Raw genomic sequence first — 15,804 nt, 5'->3', positions numbered from 1 at the left:
TGGGCATTAAGTGAACATCGAAATAATGATAAATTGTTTGGCATAGCAAACTGGTCAACAATTAAAAACAAAACTTATATAAGGGAAAGAATCGCACAATCACTGAATCCCTCAATACTTTCTCAATACTTTGATATTTATGTCCCTTTTTCTATGTAAGACAAAAAATAATTTATTACTACTAATTAATTAACGAATTGTTTAATTTTTTTTTATTCATGTCTTGTCTTCTAAAATGAATAATTGTGCAAAGTTTTAAATTGATACAAGAATGGGAAGTGAGAGATATGACGTACGCACGAGTTGTACCAGACAGACAAACTGGGTGTTCATATCGGATTTGTAAATAATTATTAGCTTGACTTAATGGTATGAAACACAAGCGAATAAATCCCTTTGTATATCTTTAAAAAGCCATTAAAAATGTAAATATCAAAATGTTGTCGGCTTTTTATAGTGGGGAGTCGACTGTAAACATGGCTATTATTGTTATGTTAATTTTTGTAATTATTTATTATTATTCATTTTGTTTGTTGTTTTAAAGGTTTCGTGCTAAAGATTATTTCCCTTGTCCAAACCTTGTGCAGGATGGCTAGGAATGGCAGTGGGACTATAGTACGGCAGCCCGAAGCGTATACCACCGGCAGTCTTCCAGGGTGTACTATATATATATATATATATAAGGCTGCGCAGCTTTACTTCTTGGTGTCCAAACTGTTGAGCCATGAAGAGACTTCATTTAGTATATATTATACCAGATTACTTTCGACCGAATATTTTTGTTCATGTTGACACTTTAAAAAAAAAAAGTGGGCGTAACCAGTGGCTTAATAATAATTTCAATATATTAGTCCAGCAAAATAGACAATAAACTTTGGCCCTATTTTATTCTTCCCCTGGTCTAAATGAAAAGAAATGAAAAAAAAAAAAAGTCTACTGTTTGACAAGTTGAAAATCTAATGTCAGCTGATCTAGCCACCGCATTAAAAAAAATACACAAATATTTGCCCTCCGTTTCTCCTTCCCATAGTGCAGTTCTCTGCATTGAACAGGTTGTGTCTTCAGCAGCGGGGTGTCTTTGGGAACATACAGGGATCAATTTGTTTGACTTTGGGTACAAATGTCCGTTTCATAAGTCTCCTTGAACTAGTTCCGAAATTTCGTGTCACTCCATTTTTTTCGCAGCTTTGAAGCATTTTTTTTTACATAAAGCTTATATCAACTCTGTCTGTCTGGGTGGATTCTTTTACAAGTTTTTTTCTCCCACTTCCCATTCTCGGATCAAGGTTGTTGTTGTTGTTTTTTTGTACTATTATTAATCGTTGATGACAACACATGAATCAATAAAAAAATTAACCTATTAATTAATTCATTAGTCGTAACTAATAAATGTTGTTTTATAAAGAAAAAAAAAGTACGAAGCTGAGGGCAGATACCTTGCAATATTGATAGATACTGCAGCGATTGAACGGCGTTCTCCCATCACTCCTATAAGTTTTCACATTCCTATAAAATTGTGTGCCTGGATGCCTATGTATGTAAAAAAAATATTACATTAAAATATGTTGGCGAGTTGGGTGTTTTTTTTTCATTCTGAGCTGAGAAATGCATTCTCTGGCGTCTAGAACGCACTATTCATTCTAGCAAACAAACAAAAAATACGCAGGTCAAGGTCAAATTAGTTTCACAAAGAAGGAGGCAGCGCTGACCAATACTATTATGCAAGGGACGCTCTTGGCACATGTAGTGCTCGTTCACCTGTGTCTGTGTTAAATCAGATGTCTTATCCTAAACTTTTTTACACATTTCTTTGTTACGTTAAAGCCGACAGTCGCGAGAAAATTGAGTTTCTGACTTAAGAAAGTTTGGAAGAATCGTGTTAGCGGAGACGTTTTCAAATGTTTCTTTAAACCGTTTTTAGTCCATGTTATTGTCGCAAAAATGGTAGGCCCTAATGCACTTTACATAGGTTCTACTTTGAATGAAACAATGTAGGCCTATCTTTCTTATACATTTTTTATGAAATAATGGTAGGCGTAATAATGTCTAATTACATAGTTAGGACTTCGCGGCCCCATATGTGGAGTGGGGGGGGGGGGGGGGCGGGCACCCCACATATTGAGAAACACTGTTGTAGAGCAGACCCCACTTGGTACTTATTCTTTACAGCGAACGAGGACTAAGGAAACAACGGATCATGGTGAAAAAGACTTTTTACGAGAGACTTTTTTTTCCTTTGGACAAATAATTAGGGAAATATCTGTCTGCTATTCACTCCTAACCTTCCAAAGTGGCAAAGAAAAGAATTTATAGTCCATGCACCGAGGTCAAAGTTGATTTGTATTTTTTTTTTACAAAGTTTAAATTAACTCCTGTCTGTCTGGATGGAATCTTTTTCACGTTCTTTCTCTCAGTTCCCATTCTCGGGTCAAGATGAAATTGTTTCAAATTATCCGAGAATGGGAAATGGGAGAAAAAAATTTTTTTAACTTTTTACCAGACAAACAGACAGTTGATATGAGCTTTGTAAAAACAACAAGAACCTTCAGGTGAAATTAACATGCAAACTGTTTCAACATATAAACTCACTAAGTTAGAAATGGATCTATGTCTTTAGCTTGCCTGCAATAAAATCATTCTTGTTAAAACCCTCCAGTGTAGTTATATTTATTTTCTTCAGAATGTTTTGACTTGCAGCATTTCTCAAAACAATGCAGACTGGATAAACTTGTAGTTGACTCTGATAACCTTCACAGTACCAGTTCAAGACGTAGTCCTCTGAGACTCCCATTCCTTTTCAATCTCACAAGTGCACTTAGGATATTACCCCCCCCCCCCTTTGTTTGATAGGACAGGACTAAGTCAGATTTTGATAAATCTGAAGAACTTAGATCTATGTGTATGAAGCAAGTCATATCTTACTAGTATACAAGCTAAGCAAATAATGCAAGACAAGAAATAAAGTAAATCTGTATTTTTCTTTTCCAAAACTTTCTTTTATTAAACTTATTCTACAAATTTTGAACAGGGGTGTTTGAGTGTAAAAAAATTACAAACTTATGAACATTATGTACGTATTGTATAGTGTCAGCCGCGGGGTAGCTAAACATTTGTATATATATATATATAAATATACATTATATGCCTCTTCAATATGATCCTGTTGTGAAAACTCATCAGTTTAGGGTCACATTGACATTCTCACATGAAAATAGATAAAAGTTCAAACCCCTGGACTAACCCTTTCCTTTCTACATTCCCAGCTAGTTAACCCCTTCAAGTAGACATTACAGTTCCTTTTTGAAATCACACTTTAAATTTAAATTACCAACAACCAATTATGACATAAATGATTTTTTCAATTAATTTTATCCCCCTCCCCAAATTTATATGTAATTGTACAATGAAAAACCTAACAATTTTCACATTTTTAATATTGCTTTCTTTGTATGATACTCTAAAAGAAAATTACAATGTGTCGCAATTTCAAAATGTATTACATGGCCTTGGTACACACAAAAATAATTAGAAATCAATAAAATCAAGATTTCACTTTGACAGCAAGATTATTTCATGTAACGGTAACACAAAATATATAAATATATCAATTGTTCTTGTTTAATATCAAATATAAAAATATATATATATAATTATCTTATCTTATATAATACAGACGTTACTTCAAAAAAGATGATTACGTCCTAGGCGTCATGCATTTAGTCATGCATATTAACCAATGACTTAAATTCTGCCAAGTCACTGGTTTTCCTGGCTAGCTCAGGCAACCCATTCCATGCTCTAATAGCACTAGGGAAGAAGGAGTATTTGTACAAATTTGTCCTAGCATATGGAACAAGGAATGTGCCTTTATTTTTGTGTCTTTCAGAGTATTTTATTAAATTTTGTTTTTGTATTTGAAGATTATGGTTCAGTGTTTTATGTATGATTGCTACTTTACTTTTGAGCCTTCTGTCCTGAAGGCTTTCTAAATTTAGTGATTTTACTAAAGGTGTTACTCTAGTCAAATGTGAATATTCGTTTGTTATGAATCTCACTGCTCTATTTTGTGTCTGTTCCAGTTTCTTAATGTTTTCTTCAGTTGAGGTTTCCCAAACGGAGGATGCATATTCTATTATTGGCCTAACCAAGGTTAAATAACATTTTAGTTTTAGGTTCTTATTTGATTTATAGAAATTTCTTTTAATAAATCCTAATGCTTTGTTTGATTTTTTTGTAGTTTCATCAATATGTGGATTCCATGACAGTTTTTCATTTATTATAACACCTAGGTATTTTGCCTGTGTTACTGGTTTGCCATGAATAAGATAAGTGGAATTAATTTGTTTTAGTTTTTTTTGTTACTCTTAACAACTGACATTTTTCTGGGTGGAAAGACATGCTCCAATTTGATTCCCATTTCTGTAATTCATCTAATTCTCTTTGTAAAATATCTGTGTCTTTTGTTGTTTTTATTGTTCTATATATTATGCAATCGTCTGCAAATAATCTGACTTTTGTTCCTGAAGTTATGCACTTTGGTAAATCATTTATGTAAATTAAAAATAGTAGTGGACCCAAGACTGTTCCTTGAGGTACACCTGAGTTTACTGTTATCGGTGTTGTTAATTAAGATAAAACACTAAAAAAAAAAAATTTTTTAAAGATAATAAAGGACATTATCCATATAGACTGATTTGGACTAACTCTTGAAGACTTTTTGAAATATTTGGCTGATATTTAAAACAAAACAAAACAAATACAACAAAGAAGAAAGGCAATGATTAATTTTTTTTTTAAATTTTAGAATTTGAGTTTAGGAAAAACAAACAAATCGATTTAGATTTATAGCCTACAACTCTGAGTATTAAGAAGCCTTCTTTAGTACCACTTTAATATGTAGACAGTTTTATCAATGACTGACTAATGATGTGTGAAATACTTGTGAATCTTTTAATTTTTATTTGTAATCTAATTGGAACTAGTGCAAACTAATCAAAATGTCTTTTTTTGTAACGTTTATTTTTTTAACAATACTATTTATTGCTTCTATTGATAAAGACATAAAAATATATTTCATATGTTTTTTATTTTATACTTATTAGTTGGTGAATAATTTATCTGTAAATATCTTTTTAATTTAGTCAATTTTAACAACCCCTTGAGCAGTTCCAGTCATTCTATAAAATGACTAGCATTAAAGTAGGAAATCAAGAATCCTTTCACATTTTTCTGGCAACATATATCATAACTGTTGAGACAAAAAGTTTTTAGTATAAAAAATAAAATAGTCATTAGACATTTGATTTTACAATTTACAATTAAAAAACTGAAACTTAAAATAACATTAAAGTACTTATTATTTTATCAGAGCAATTTTTCTTTTACTTGATACCCAACATTATGGGGGTGCATTGGCTGAGAGGTTAAGTGGTTCCTTACCTGGGGTCCTGGGTTTGAATCTCAGTGAAGGCTGGGATTTTGAATTTTGGGATTTTTAGGGCTCCCAACCCAACTGCAATGGGTACCTAACTTTAGTAAGGGAAAGTAAAGGAAGTTAGTCGTACTAGTCACACGACACCATGCTCGTTAACTTTGGACAAAGAAAAAGATGATCTTATCATCAACTGCACTAAAATAAGGCAATGCCATTTTGTGAAACCCCCAAAGAAAGAGCAAAAGGGGACAAACTAGGAATTCAAGGCAATTTGGAAGCAGATGGGCAAGATGTGTGGACAGTTAGAGAATGCCCAGAACCAAGATGCCTGAAGGAAGCTGGTTGGTGGACAATGCCCTAGACGGGATAACAGGTAGAGAGAGAAAATACCCATAGACATGTAAAGTTCAAATATAAGTTACATTGGCTAGTATCAGTACTCATTAAATATCAGATGTCTTTTATCACAATTTGTCTGAAAACAAGGGGATTAATCTCATGAATATAATTGACATTTTTTTTCTTGGTTGGAAAATGAAACCACTATGTCTAACTATCAACTCAAATTGTCTGCAAGTCACACACATTTCATGAAACACTACAGGAGATTTTTCTATGTGTTCAGAATTTTAAAAAAATCAAATTGAGATTCTAACAATAAACACTTTTTTAAGGAAATTGTTTTCATACATTTCTTTTAATTTAAAAAAGTTCTTTTAGGCAATGTGAAACGAAATCTCATTCATATTATTTTTCAAAGCTGGATAGAAACTACTTCTAGCATGGAGAACAGAACTTAGAATAAGTCCAAAAATGGGTCTCCATTATCGCTTTGACCACTGAGAAGAATTTCTCTCAGCGGACATTTATGAACAAGGAGCTCTTCATCCCTGATCCTGTCTGAATGTTCCTCAATTTATGTGGCCATTACTGGGTTGAGTCCCATCCTATACATAGTGTGAACTGGCATTTAGGGAGAACAGTATTAGTCTGTATCACCAATGTAACTGCAATCTTGGCACCCTAACACTTAATGACTCAGTCATCATGCATAATAAAAAATTATAACAATATAAGTGTTTAAAAAATTATAACAATATGTATAAGTGTTTACTATATAATGAGCATCATTAACAATAATAAAAAATGGCACTTTAAAACTTTAAAAATATTTACCAAAAAAAATAAAATAAATCGCAACATTATTTTACAAAAAAAGAAAAACAAGATATTGTCAAGTACTGGAATTAAATACAGATGTCAAACTTTAAAACCAAGAAAAGTCTGAAAATTAAATTGACATTGAGCAAATAACTAAAATGGTGACGTCTTGTTTAAAATTACCCAGGCATACCTTAGGAAAAGAATACAATGTAGGTATAGGACTGAAGGTAATCAGCATTTTAAAAAAACCTGTTACGTTTGCAATACGTAGGAATGTTATGTCATCAAAAAGTGTTTCCCTTTGAAAGGAGCAAGGCATCTGGAATGACATCACATGTATCCAAAACAGATAACAGGTAAAGTAGCAAACTCACATAGCCATAAATGTTTTCTGATTTTTGCTTAATAAGGATCACTTTGAAATAGAAAGATATATTTACATTTGCATTTGTATGTACATGTTTGTAACAAAAGAAAAAATAATATTTAAGTTCATGAAAATATTAAAGCTTCATAAATAATTGGTTTGTACAGAACACAAAAAAACGATGCAAAGAAAAACCCAGATATACTGTGTTACAGAGATTGTAAAGATAGATAAAATTAAATCAATCACAAGAGAATTTCAAATGACTCACAATGGTGAGTAAATTACCTCCCTATTCTCTTAGTCCAAGACAAGATCATCTTGTAACCCTTAACATATCAAGGGGAGGTTTTCTTCATCCTGTTCTAACTGTAATAGTCAATGTTCTCTTCATTTCTGTATGTGTCCCTAATTATCTTAAGTTAAATAATATATACAATTAGAGAAGTAAAGAGTTGTTTTTACATTTTTTTAAGGCACTTGCATGTCATGTTATAAAATCTTGATTGTTGTAATTCTTTTCACATGATCTGAACTGTGCTATATTTTTTTATAGTAACTTCTGGATTTATTTAACTGTCAGAGGAGAGTGACAGTAGTAACAAATGTTTAGTAAATTAAAAGTTTTCCCTTAACATACCGATGGAGGGGCCGCTTGCAACATCAAAGGTGTTTTTTTTATTATCCTGATCTAACTGTAATAAATGATTTTCTTTTAATTTTCATACTGAAATTTAGTCTCAAAACCACAAAAAAACATTTTGAGTAATCTACTGCAAATAGCACTTATAAAATTAAAAAAAACAACAACAACAACAACAATGGAGTCCCTAGAGGAACCCAGTTTGGTTAACAACTTTGACTTCATAACTTGATATGTAAGGAGTTAAAAATAAACAGTCACTGAAATATAAATTGCTAATGAGCTAAAAAAAACAACAAAACATTTCAACAAAAGTTTTAGTTTCTAATATCTTTACTAAAAACATTTTTAAAAAATGTATGTTTACAATGTATATTTTATACAAAAATCAACGGGAGAAAAAAAGCATTAATATTAAGGTGGTTTTGTAATATACAGAGATCAATAATGTGAATGTTTGAAAAAAAACTATTGACAATACTCCAGTGACACCATTTGTATAACAAGAAATTGTAAAAGAGCTTCAACTTCAGAAAAATAGATACATAGATAAAACCATGTTGTGAAACATAAATTGCTAAATGCTAAAATAAATATTACAAAAAGAAATTGATTAACAACTGTTATTTGTAACAATATGTATACAGAGTTGGCCTCAGAGAACTGTTAAGTTGCATATTGTAGCCAGAAATAAGACTGAAAGAATAAGGCTTAAACCTTTAGGTGCTGATGCATTGTGGGAGACGTCTGTTCCTGTGTTGAGGGGATAGTTGGCAGGCAAACTTTTGAGACTAGTTGGGAACTGCTCAGTGTCTCTACCGGAGCACCAAGTATCTTCATTGTCGCTTTCTGTAGGCATTACAGAGAACATTTAGTCATATGCTCAGTTTGCATGAAATGTGTTAGACTTTTTAAAAAGCTTGGGGGGGGGGGGGGGGGGGGGTGACTGGGAAAATTAAATATTAGCAAAAATAAAAAAGTGTTGAAGACATTAGCTAATGAAGTCAATGTATACATTATACAACTGGGAACAGAAAATAAAATAAATTGTGACATTTTTAGTGTTCGCAACAGCTTCTGAATTTCTGAATTTTTCGGTTTGAAAAAAAAATTGGAATTTGTCCATTCATAGAGCAGGGTTAAGGCACTTACCATTCTTATTGCAAAAGACAGTGTAAAAACAAAACTAAGAACGTAACTTGGTGATAGATAAATCAAACTTAGAAAATAGAAAGAAGAGGCAGTACCCTCACTGAAGTTTAGAACTTAGTGGTCATCAAACAAAAAGTTACTGTATCTACTCTGATATATGCTGTCCCCGAATATAAGATACAACCTATTTTTTTTTTTTTTTAAAATTATATTAAGTTTTCTTATTTCAACGATTGAATAGTTAAGTTGTGTTATAAGAGATAAACTCCACACAACTCCCCCTCTGCAGACACTGCGCCCAACCCTTTGAAACCGTAAACCATATCCTCTTTGAATGTCCCTCCCTAATCCACCTTAGGCAGACCCTACTTCCACTACAGCCCAACATAACCAACACCCTGTACTGCAGTGCTGAACAACTGAAGAAAACAGCTCACTATTTTTCCTTGGCACAGTCTGCAAAAGAGCTCACAGCTCAGCAGCAATAAAGCTGGCTAGAAGAAGAAGTGTTATAAGAGGACAAAGAATCTGAAAAAATCTAGTATCTGAGAATATAAAAGACAAAATACACAACTTAGCAGAATTTTATTTCCACAATACCATTTCTACATTTCTTCTCAGACATACCTGATCCTAAAGTTAATCTATACCAGAACTGAATATCTGCTTCGGCTCCAGTTGTGCCTGTAAATTCAACATTGTCATTTCCAGTTCCAGGGACACATTGATATAGGCGACCCTGAAAATCAAACAACATTTAATAATTGGCTAAATTAGTGGTACAAAAAATAAATAAATGAAAATTTTGTTTTTCATATTTTTTCCCCACTGCTGCAAGTCTTGTTGATTTGAAAATGAATCAGTGCAGTGTAGGACAATAGAAATTGAAAGGATTAAAAATTTTAATGCCTGGTTCATATCTTAAGTTAATGTTAGCATTCCATATTATTATTATTATAATTATTCAAGCTAACAATATAAAATCACTCTCTCCCATACTCAACAGCTTTGAAATGGCTCATGTACTTACAGTGCCTGGGTCAGAACACGTCTTCTGAACACCATTTAGTGATACACTGGAGAAAACAAAATGAAGAGAAATTTATTATGACTAATAAAAGTATTTTCTTGAATTTTACAAAGTGAATAATAATATAAAATAGTTAAAAGCAATGCATTTCAAAGATTTGTTTAAACCTTTCATTTTCCTGATGTTCTTCCAGTCTAAATCTTTCAATGTTGATGTGTGTAAAACAAAAGTGAAATGATTATTTAATTAGCTCCCCTGATTTGCTCTAAGAGTTTATGCCATGGCTGAAGAAGAAGCTATCCTGATTCTTTTTGACACCTCATAGTTTAGGTTTAGAAATAGTAGTTAATTCAGTAATTTCCTACATAAATCTTAGGTATCTCTGTGATGTCGTGCGCAATAATTTGTTTGACTTGCTTCTACCAAGGCACTAACAATCCATTGTAATCCGGCTTGTAAATGGAAAGTGAACAGCATCATCAACAGCACACAAGTTTTCAATTCCAAGGAAAGCAACACTTCTGAGAAAGTTCAGAGGTAAAAAATCAAGGAATTGTATTGTTTCCAAAAATTAAGGATGAGTAAACTATATCACTATATAGTGACCTGCATGCAGACAAAGCTATTGGCTGTCTTTTGAAGTTTTGAAATACTTGAAAAGTCTATTGGGTTTTGCATTTAAATGTGTAAATTTGTAATGTTTTTCAACATTAACCTCATAAAGTAAAATATTTTAATTATTTCCGGAGATTTCCAGGACTTTTTCGTATATTCTGCAATTTCAGGATATTTCCAGGAGCTCCTAGTAAAGCGACAGGAGCGCGGGTCTTATGACAGTGTGGGGCCCACTGTGGTCGCATAGGTTGCCTAAGGCCGACCCTGCAAAATAGCGCCATATGCTACGCCGCCGGTCAACAAGTACTTTATAAAGTGTCACAAATTAACCATACAATTGGCAGCACGAGCTGTCTAAAAGTATATACATTTTTTGCATGTAAATTATGACTATCTTGCAAGCTAATTTGTAAAAAGCAAACCAATCCTAAGAAATAAATATGTCTTACATTAAATTAGAGAAGTTTCTGATTGTAAAAATAGAAAAAATAAGCTCTTACCATAAGCGTGCCGCGGGAATGGCCTCAGCCTAAAATAATCAGTGGAAAAAATATCAATTTGGCAGAAAATAAACACTGTTGCATAATAGAGATTTTTTGTTTTCAATTTTTATGTTTCTTCAAGATTATTTGATTAATATAGGATTAGTTTCTTTGTTTCACATGTTTTAGATGTTCAGAATTGATGATTGTTGTATCCTAGCCTAAACCTCCTACTGGAAGGTGGGGGATGGCAGTGGGCAGGATTTGAACCCCGATCCATGGAAACAAAAGTTACATACCATATGACCATGCAGCTATGATTGATAATTATTCATAATCTGCATTAACTCTTTCTCTCCGTAATTATTTTCCTAATTCCGATAGTAAATTTCATTTTGCTCATTTGTATTTCACTATCCTGTTCTGATTAAACTTAAATAACTTTTTGTTTGTTATTAGAAAATGTTATACTTGGTATCAAATTATAGGAGAATGCATGCTCTTTTTACACAGCACAAATTCAAGTTTATAAGTGAAAATAATCAATTTAGTTTAATGGGGTCAAATCAACTATGACATCGTCAATTAGGAGAGAAAGAGTTAAGTAAATTGTTGTGCCCCAATATGACAGTAGAAATGAGTCGAGACAGATTGAAGTACTTAGTATGATGTTTAAGTAGAAAGTAAGAAAAATAAGCACTTCATGAGCTCCAAAATTAATAAGCAATATGGAGTACAATTATCTTATCGTCCTTATAAGAACAGATAACAAATTGGTAGGATTACATCTTACCATAATTTCAAGTTTTCTTTTGTCAGCCCCACTGACTGTAGTACAAGGATTAGGCTGGTCTTGGTTGTAGTACCAGGTACCTTTCATAAAGCCCAGTGGACGAGCACCCACAGTTGTAATGGCAGAAAAATTTCTGAGAGAATAAAATGTGAACAACTGTACACTACAATATACAATTATTTAATGCTTTTATATAATTTTCATACATCATGAATGTGTCCATAAAATGACCTCAAGTCTATCTTTTGAAGTAATATATGTATATCCACCTGATATATATATATATAGTGTAATAAACCTGGTGGTGTGTGTAGACAGCTGATGCAGATTGCCCAGGCCAGCGCTAGACGAGCTGTCAACCGTGATGAGTTGCAACGGTCAGCCAAGACAGTTTGGGAAAGATCAGTGTTGTGAATAGAGCTCAGGAGCGTCACAAGGGATGTAGTCATGTGATTAAGCTTTGGGTCGAGCAATGTTCAGTCCGGTTCTAGAAGGCCTCTAGGGACCCAATATAAAGAGCTGAGGTGTCACAGTCAAGATGGTTTACTACAGTCTGGTCAACTAGAGCACAGTTTAGTGTGGTTTGGCAGTGCTGAGTACAGTCAAAACAGCTCGCTAGTACAGACGGCATCTTGATCTTGGTCTGCGATCAAGTCAGACACAACGAGCCCAGTGTGCGAAGTCAGTCCTGAACCGTTGAACCAAGTGCGAGCCCGGAACGACCTGGAGAGGCCTGTGTAAGAGTTGATACGGCGGTACGGTTGTTAATGAAAAAATACTTGTACAGTCTGTGTTACATGTTGCTAATTGTACAGTATTGGCTGTGATTTAAGGACATTAAACTGTTACATTATTTTGGAGCCCTGAGCTGTCATGTTCTTTAAGTTGGTTGTTTTATGTGGTGCAGTTTGCAGAGCACCTGGATAATGAAAAACGTTACAATATATATATATATATATATGTATGCTAATGCTGTCAAAATCTGTGATATTTTGATTATTCACAGATTTTCTAGTGTCAAATCACATTCACATAACAATATATGCAGTAATCTAGGTGTCTCTCTGAGTCACATCATTAATAACTGAGTAGGACAATAAAATACACAAATAACCATTAAATTCTTCACACCTGTCTGTTCTCTGATTGGTTTTCTTATCATTCTTATACACAAAACATCATTTTTATAAACAAAAAAATATTCAAGTCCTTTAATAATTTTGATTCACTGTGTAATATCTGCTTTGTCAAACTCAATCTTTGAAATATACATAGATATAGATACCTTGGAATTACAAGAAAAGTGTATTGCTATGAAACATAAAAAGAACTTTATATGTCAATACACGCTAAAGACTAACATGACATTAATGTCCAAGTAGAGGCATAAAAACATAAATCCTACCTAATCAATTAACTTAAAAGAAATTTTTTTTTACAAAGACAGATACATTGTTATATTGCATTAAATATATTTTTGATGATACAATATAGCTTGCTTAAAACATTCAATGTATACCTTTCATAGTTTTCTTCTTGGACAAACACATAGTCTGGACACTTGCAATAGGATCCTACAGAAATACAATTTTAAAAAATATTTAAGTTTGATATTGTTTTCAGTCATTATTTGTTTTTAGTTCGAATCTTAAGAATTTTTTTCCCAGTTCTTTTCTTGTTTGACTTTTCTATGCCTTTACTATTACTTAGGGAAAAATAAAAAGGGTTGGTCGTTGTGCTGACCACATGACTCTCATTAACTATGAGCCATAGAAACAGATATGCTTTACATCATCTGCCGTATGGACAGAAAGTTCTGAAAGGGGAACTTACTCAACTTTAAAAAAATAATTTAACTCTTACAGTCCATCTTCCCTAAAATCAGTGTTTTCCAAACTGTGTTCTGCGGAACCCTAGTGTTCAGCGAGACCTGAAGAGGTGTTCCACGAGCTACTGGAATAATTAACTAGTAGGCCACCACATGAATTAATCTCTCTAAAAACTATGTAAAGTGTTCCGCTAAGCCCTTCTCTAATAGGTGCAGGATGTTAGTCAAAAGATCATTAACCCACAAAACATTTTTACATTACTCACCTGATAGAAAACTGACAAAAACAAAAACAACTGTTTCTAGTGATGACATCTGCCTTCTATTCATTTTTTACACAATTCAATCAAAAGTAAGACTGAAAATAGAAAGTTTTTTTTTTAAACTTGCTGAAATATACTTTGCTTTTAGAATAGTCAAGATTCTAGAAACATAGAATAGATCTAGATGAACTAGATATCTAGATCTAATTTATATTTGATTTAATGAGATTTTAAAGATCAACCATCACCATACCACATATATATATATATATAATTCTCTTCATGGCCCAACCATGCAAGACACCACGATAAAGTCATGGAAAGATAACTTTTTTTTCTGCAAGTTGGACTAGAGTTACCCTACGTAACTTTCGCGGTGACAGAGAGCAAGGCTCAGAAAAAAAGGGAAGGGGGGGGGGAATAAGTAGGCCTAATCTTTCTCTTTATACATTCTATATATTTGAAAGCATTTATGTGTGTATATTTTGTTTTCTTCTGTAGCTTTGTTTTGATTTTGCCCCTTCGTATTGCCTTTCGTTTCCTAACCATGTCCGGCGCTTCACATACATTTCGTGGAGTCGACAGGTCTTTCAATTTAGTCGAAATTCCTGCATCAGGTAAATGTTTAATTCCTGCATCAGGTAACTGTTTATTTCTATCAGTCGCATATTTTTTTTAAAATGTCATCGACGAAACTGTTGCTCTCGAAATTCGCAAGATGGCTGTAAGCTTTGTTTGCGAACATTGGGATAATAACTATGGCGACTCCCTGTCCGTTGTTTTTACTTACAGAAGCACAGGCATATACTCTGCTTGACAATATGGAACCTACATGAATATTTCCGGCATTTATGGTGGTGAGGCTGAAATTATAGCAATGTCTCAAATACCTCCCACTTCTATCACTATTCACTTCCAAAAACGTCCACATTACCCTCCTCAAGTTTACAATCTGGGTCAACATCTCGCCATCTCCCTGCTATTTAGCAGTTGCATTCACCACAACGTACTGTGGTGTAAAACTATTGCAGCTCCTACCTCACAAACTGCCCTTATTCTCCGGATATCCCTGACTCCATCAGATTCAAATTTGCCTTTTACCTTTATGCGCAGATTAGATTAGCCTTTGCCTGCATCTTCCTAAACCTGTTTTCAGTCATGGACAATTGTATGTTGCTCTCTCCAGAGTTCTTCTTTTCATTCACTCACAGTCGTTTGCCCAAACCCACCCCATTTGGACAACTGTGTCTTTCAGAAAGTGTTCATCCTCACTAAATAGCTGCGAATTCTACGCTGTGGGTCAACTAGTGATATCTAGATTATATAAATTCTAATCTAGATCTATATTAATATAATATATATATATATATTAAATATATATATACTATATAGTCAATATAAACTCTATATATATATAATTTAGTATAATAGTATTAATATAATTATAATATAATATAATATAATTAGTAATAATACTCACTATAGACTGTCTAGACTATGTGCTCTCTCTATGTCTATATATATATAATTAATATAGGTCTAATATATATAATATATATCTATCTATATAGAAAATAGAGAGAGATCTAGATATTATTATATTTATATATTGATTAATTAAGACTTTTTAAAGAACTTGTCACTTTTGAGTGTGCCTGAGAGTCTACTAACTCTTTGTAATAATAATAATTATTTAAATTATAATTATATTATTATTATTATATTTGTTTAGTCACTGACTCATTCTATTTCTAGATCTACCTTAACTACCTTAACTACCTACAATTAAATATAACTAGAATCTATATAATAACTAATAACCATTAATTTTTATTAATAATAACCTACCTAGTTAACCTAGAGTCTAGAGATAGAATGTTTCAATGTTTGTAATTGTTTACCTCATATTTCAGTCATATCCTGTAAAATCTAGATCTATTACTATAAATAGGCCTACTATTCCTCTATTTAACTCTACTACTAGATCTAGTAATAGTATAAATAGAATGATAGATGTAATATTGTGCTATAAG

General features: G+C 32.7%; 1 protein-coding gene across 1 annotated transcript; it reads right to left on the bottom strand.

Annotated features, from left to right (window-relative positions):
* Positions 1–4,781: 4,781 nt before the first annotated feature.
* On the bottom strand, positions 4,782–15,804 carry LOC106068231 (uncharacterized). The gene is made up of 8 exons (XM_056027149.1): positions 15,686–15,804; positions 13,775–13,868; positions 13,200–13,254; positions 11,681–11,813; positions 10,906–10,934; positions 9,791–9,836; positions 9,388–9,499; positions 4,782–8,457 (listed from the first exon to the last, which is right to left on the bottom strand). The coding sequence occupies exons 2-8, from the start codon at positions 13,836–13,838 to the stop codon at positions 8,264–8,266; spliced, it is 633 nt and encodes a 210-aa protein (XP_055883124.1). The 5' UTR covers positions 13,839–13,868; positions 15,686–15,804; the 3' UTR covers positions 4,782–8,263.

Source organism: Biomphalaria glabrata, chromosome 4 (genome assembly GCF_947242115.1).
Source record: "Biomphalaria glabrata chromosome 4, xgBioGlab47.1, whole genome shotgun sequence".
Classification (NCBI taxonomy): domain Eukaryota; kingdom Metazoa; phylum Mollusca; class Gastropoda; family Planorbidae; genus Biomphalaria; species Biomphalaria glabrata.
This window is presented reverse-complemented; position numbering and strand designations above follow the sequence as displayed.

Bases quoted from the DNA above. Each gene is read 5' to 3' on its own strand.
- LOC106068231 (XM_056027149.1), bottom strand. From the start codon at position 13,838: ATGAATAGAAGGCAGATGTCATCACTAGAAACAGTTGTTTTTGTTTTT. The intron at 10,935-11,680 runs GTAAGATGTAAT...TGATTATTTTAG, and splicing joins AAAGAAAACTTGAAATTATG to GCTGAGGCCATTCCCGCGGC. The intron at 9,500-9,790 runs GTAAGTACATGA...TTTGATTTTCAG, and splicing joins CGTGTTCTGACCCAGGCACT to GGTCGCCTATATCAATGTGT.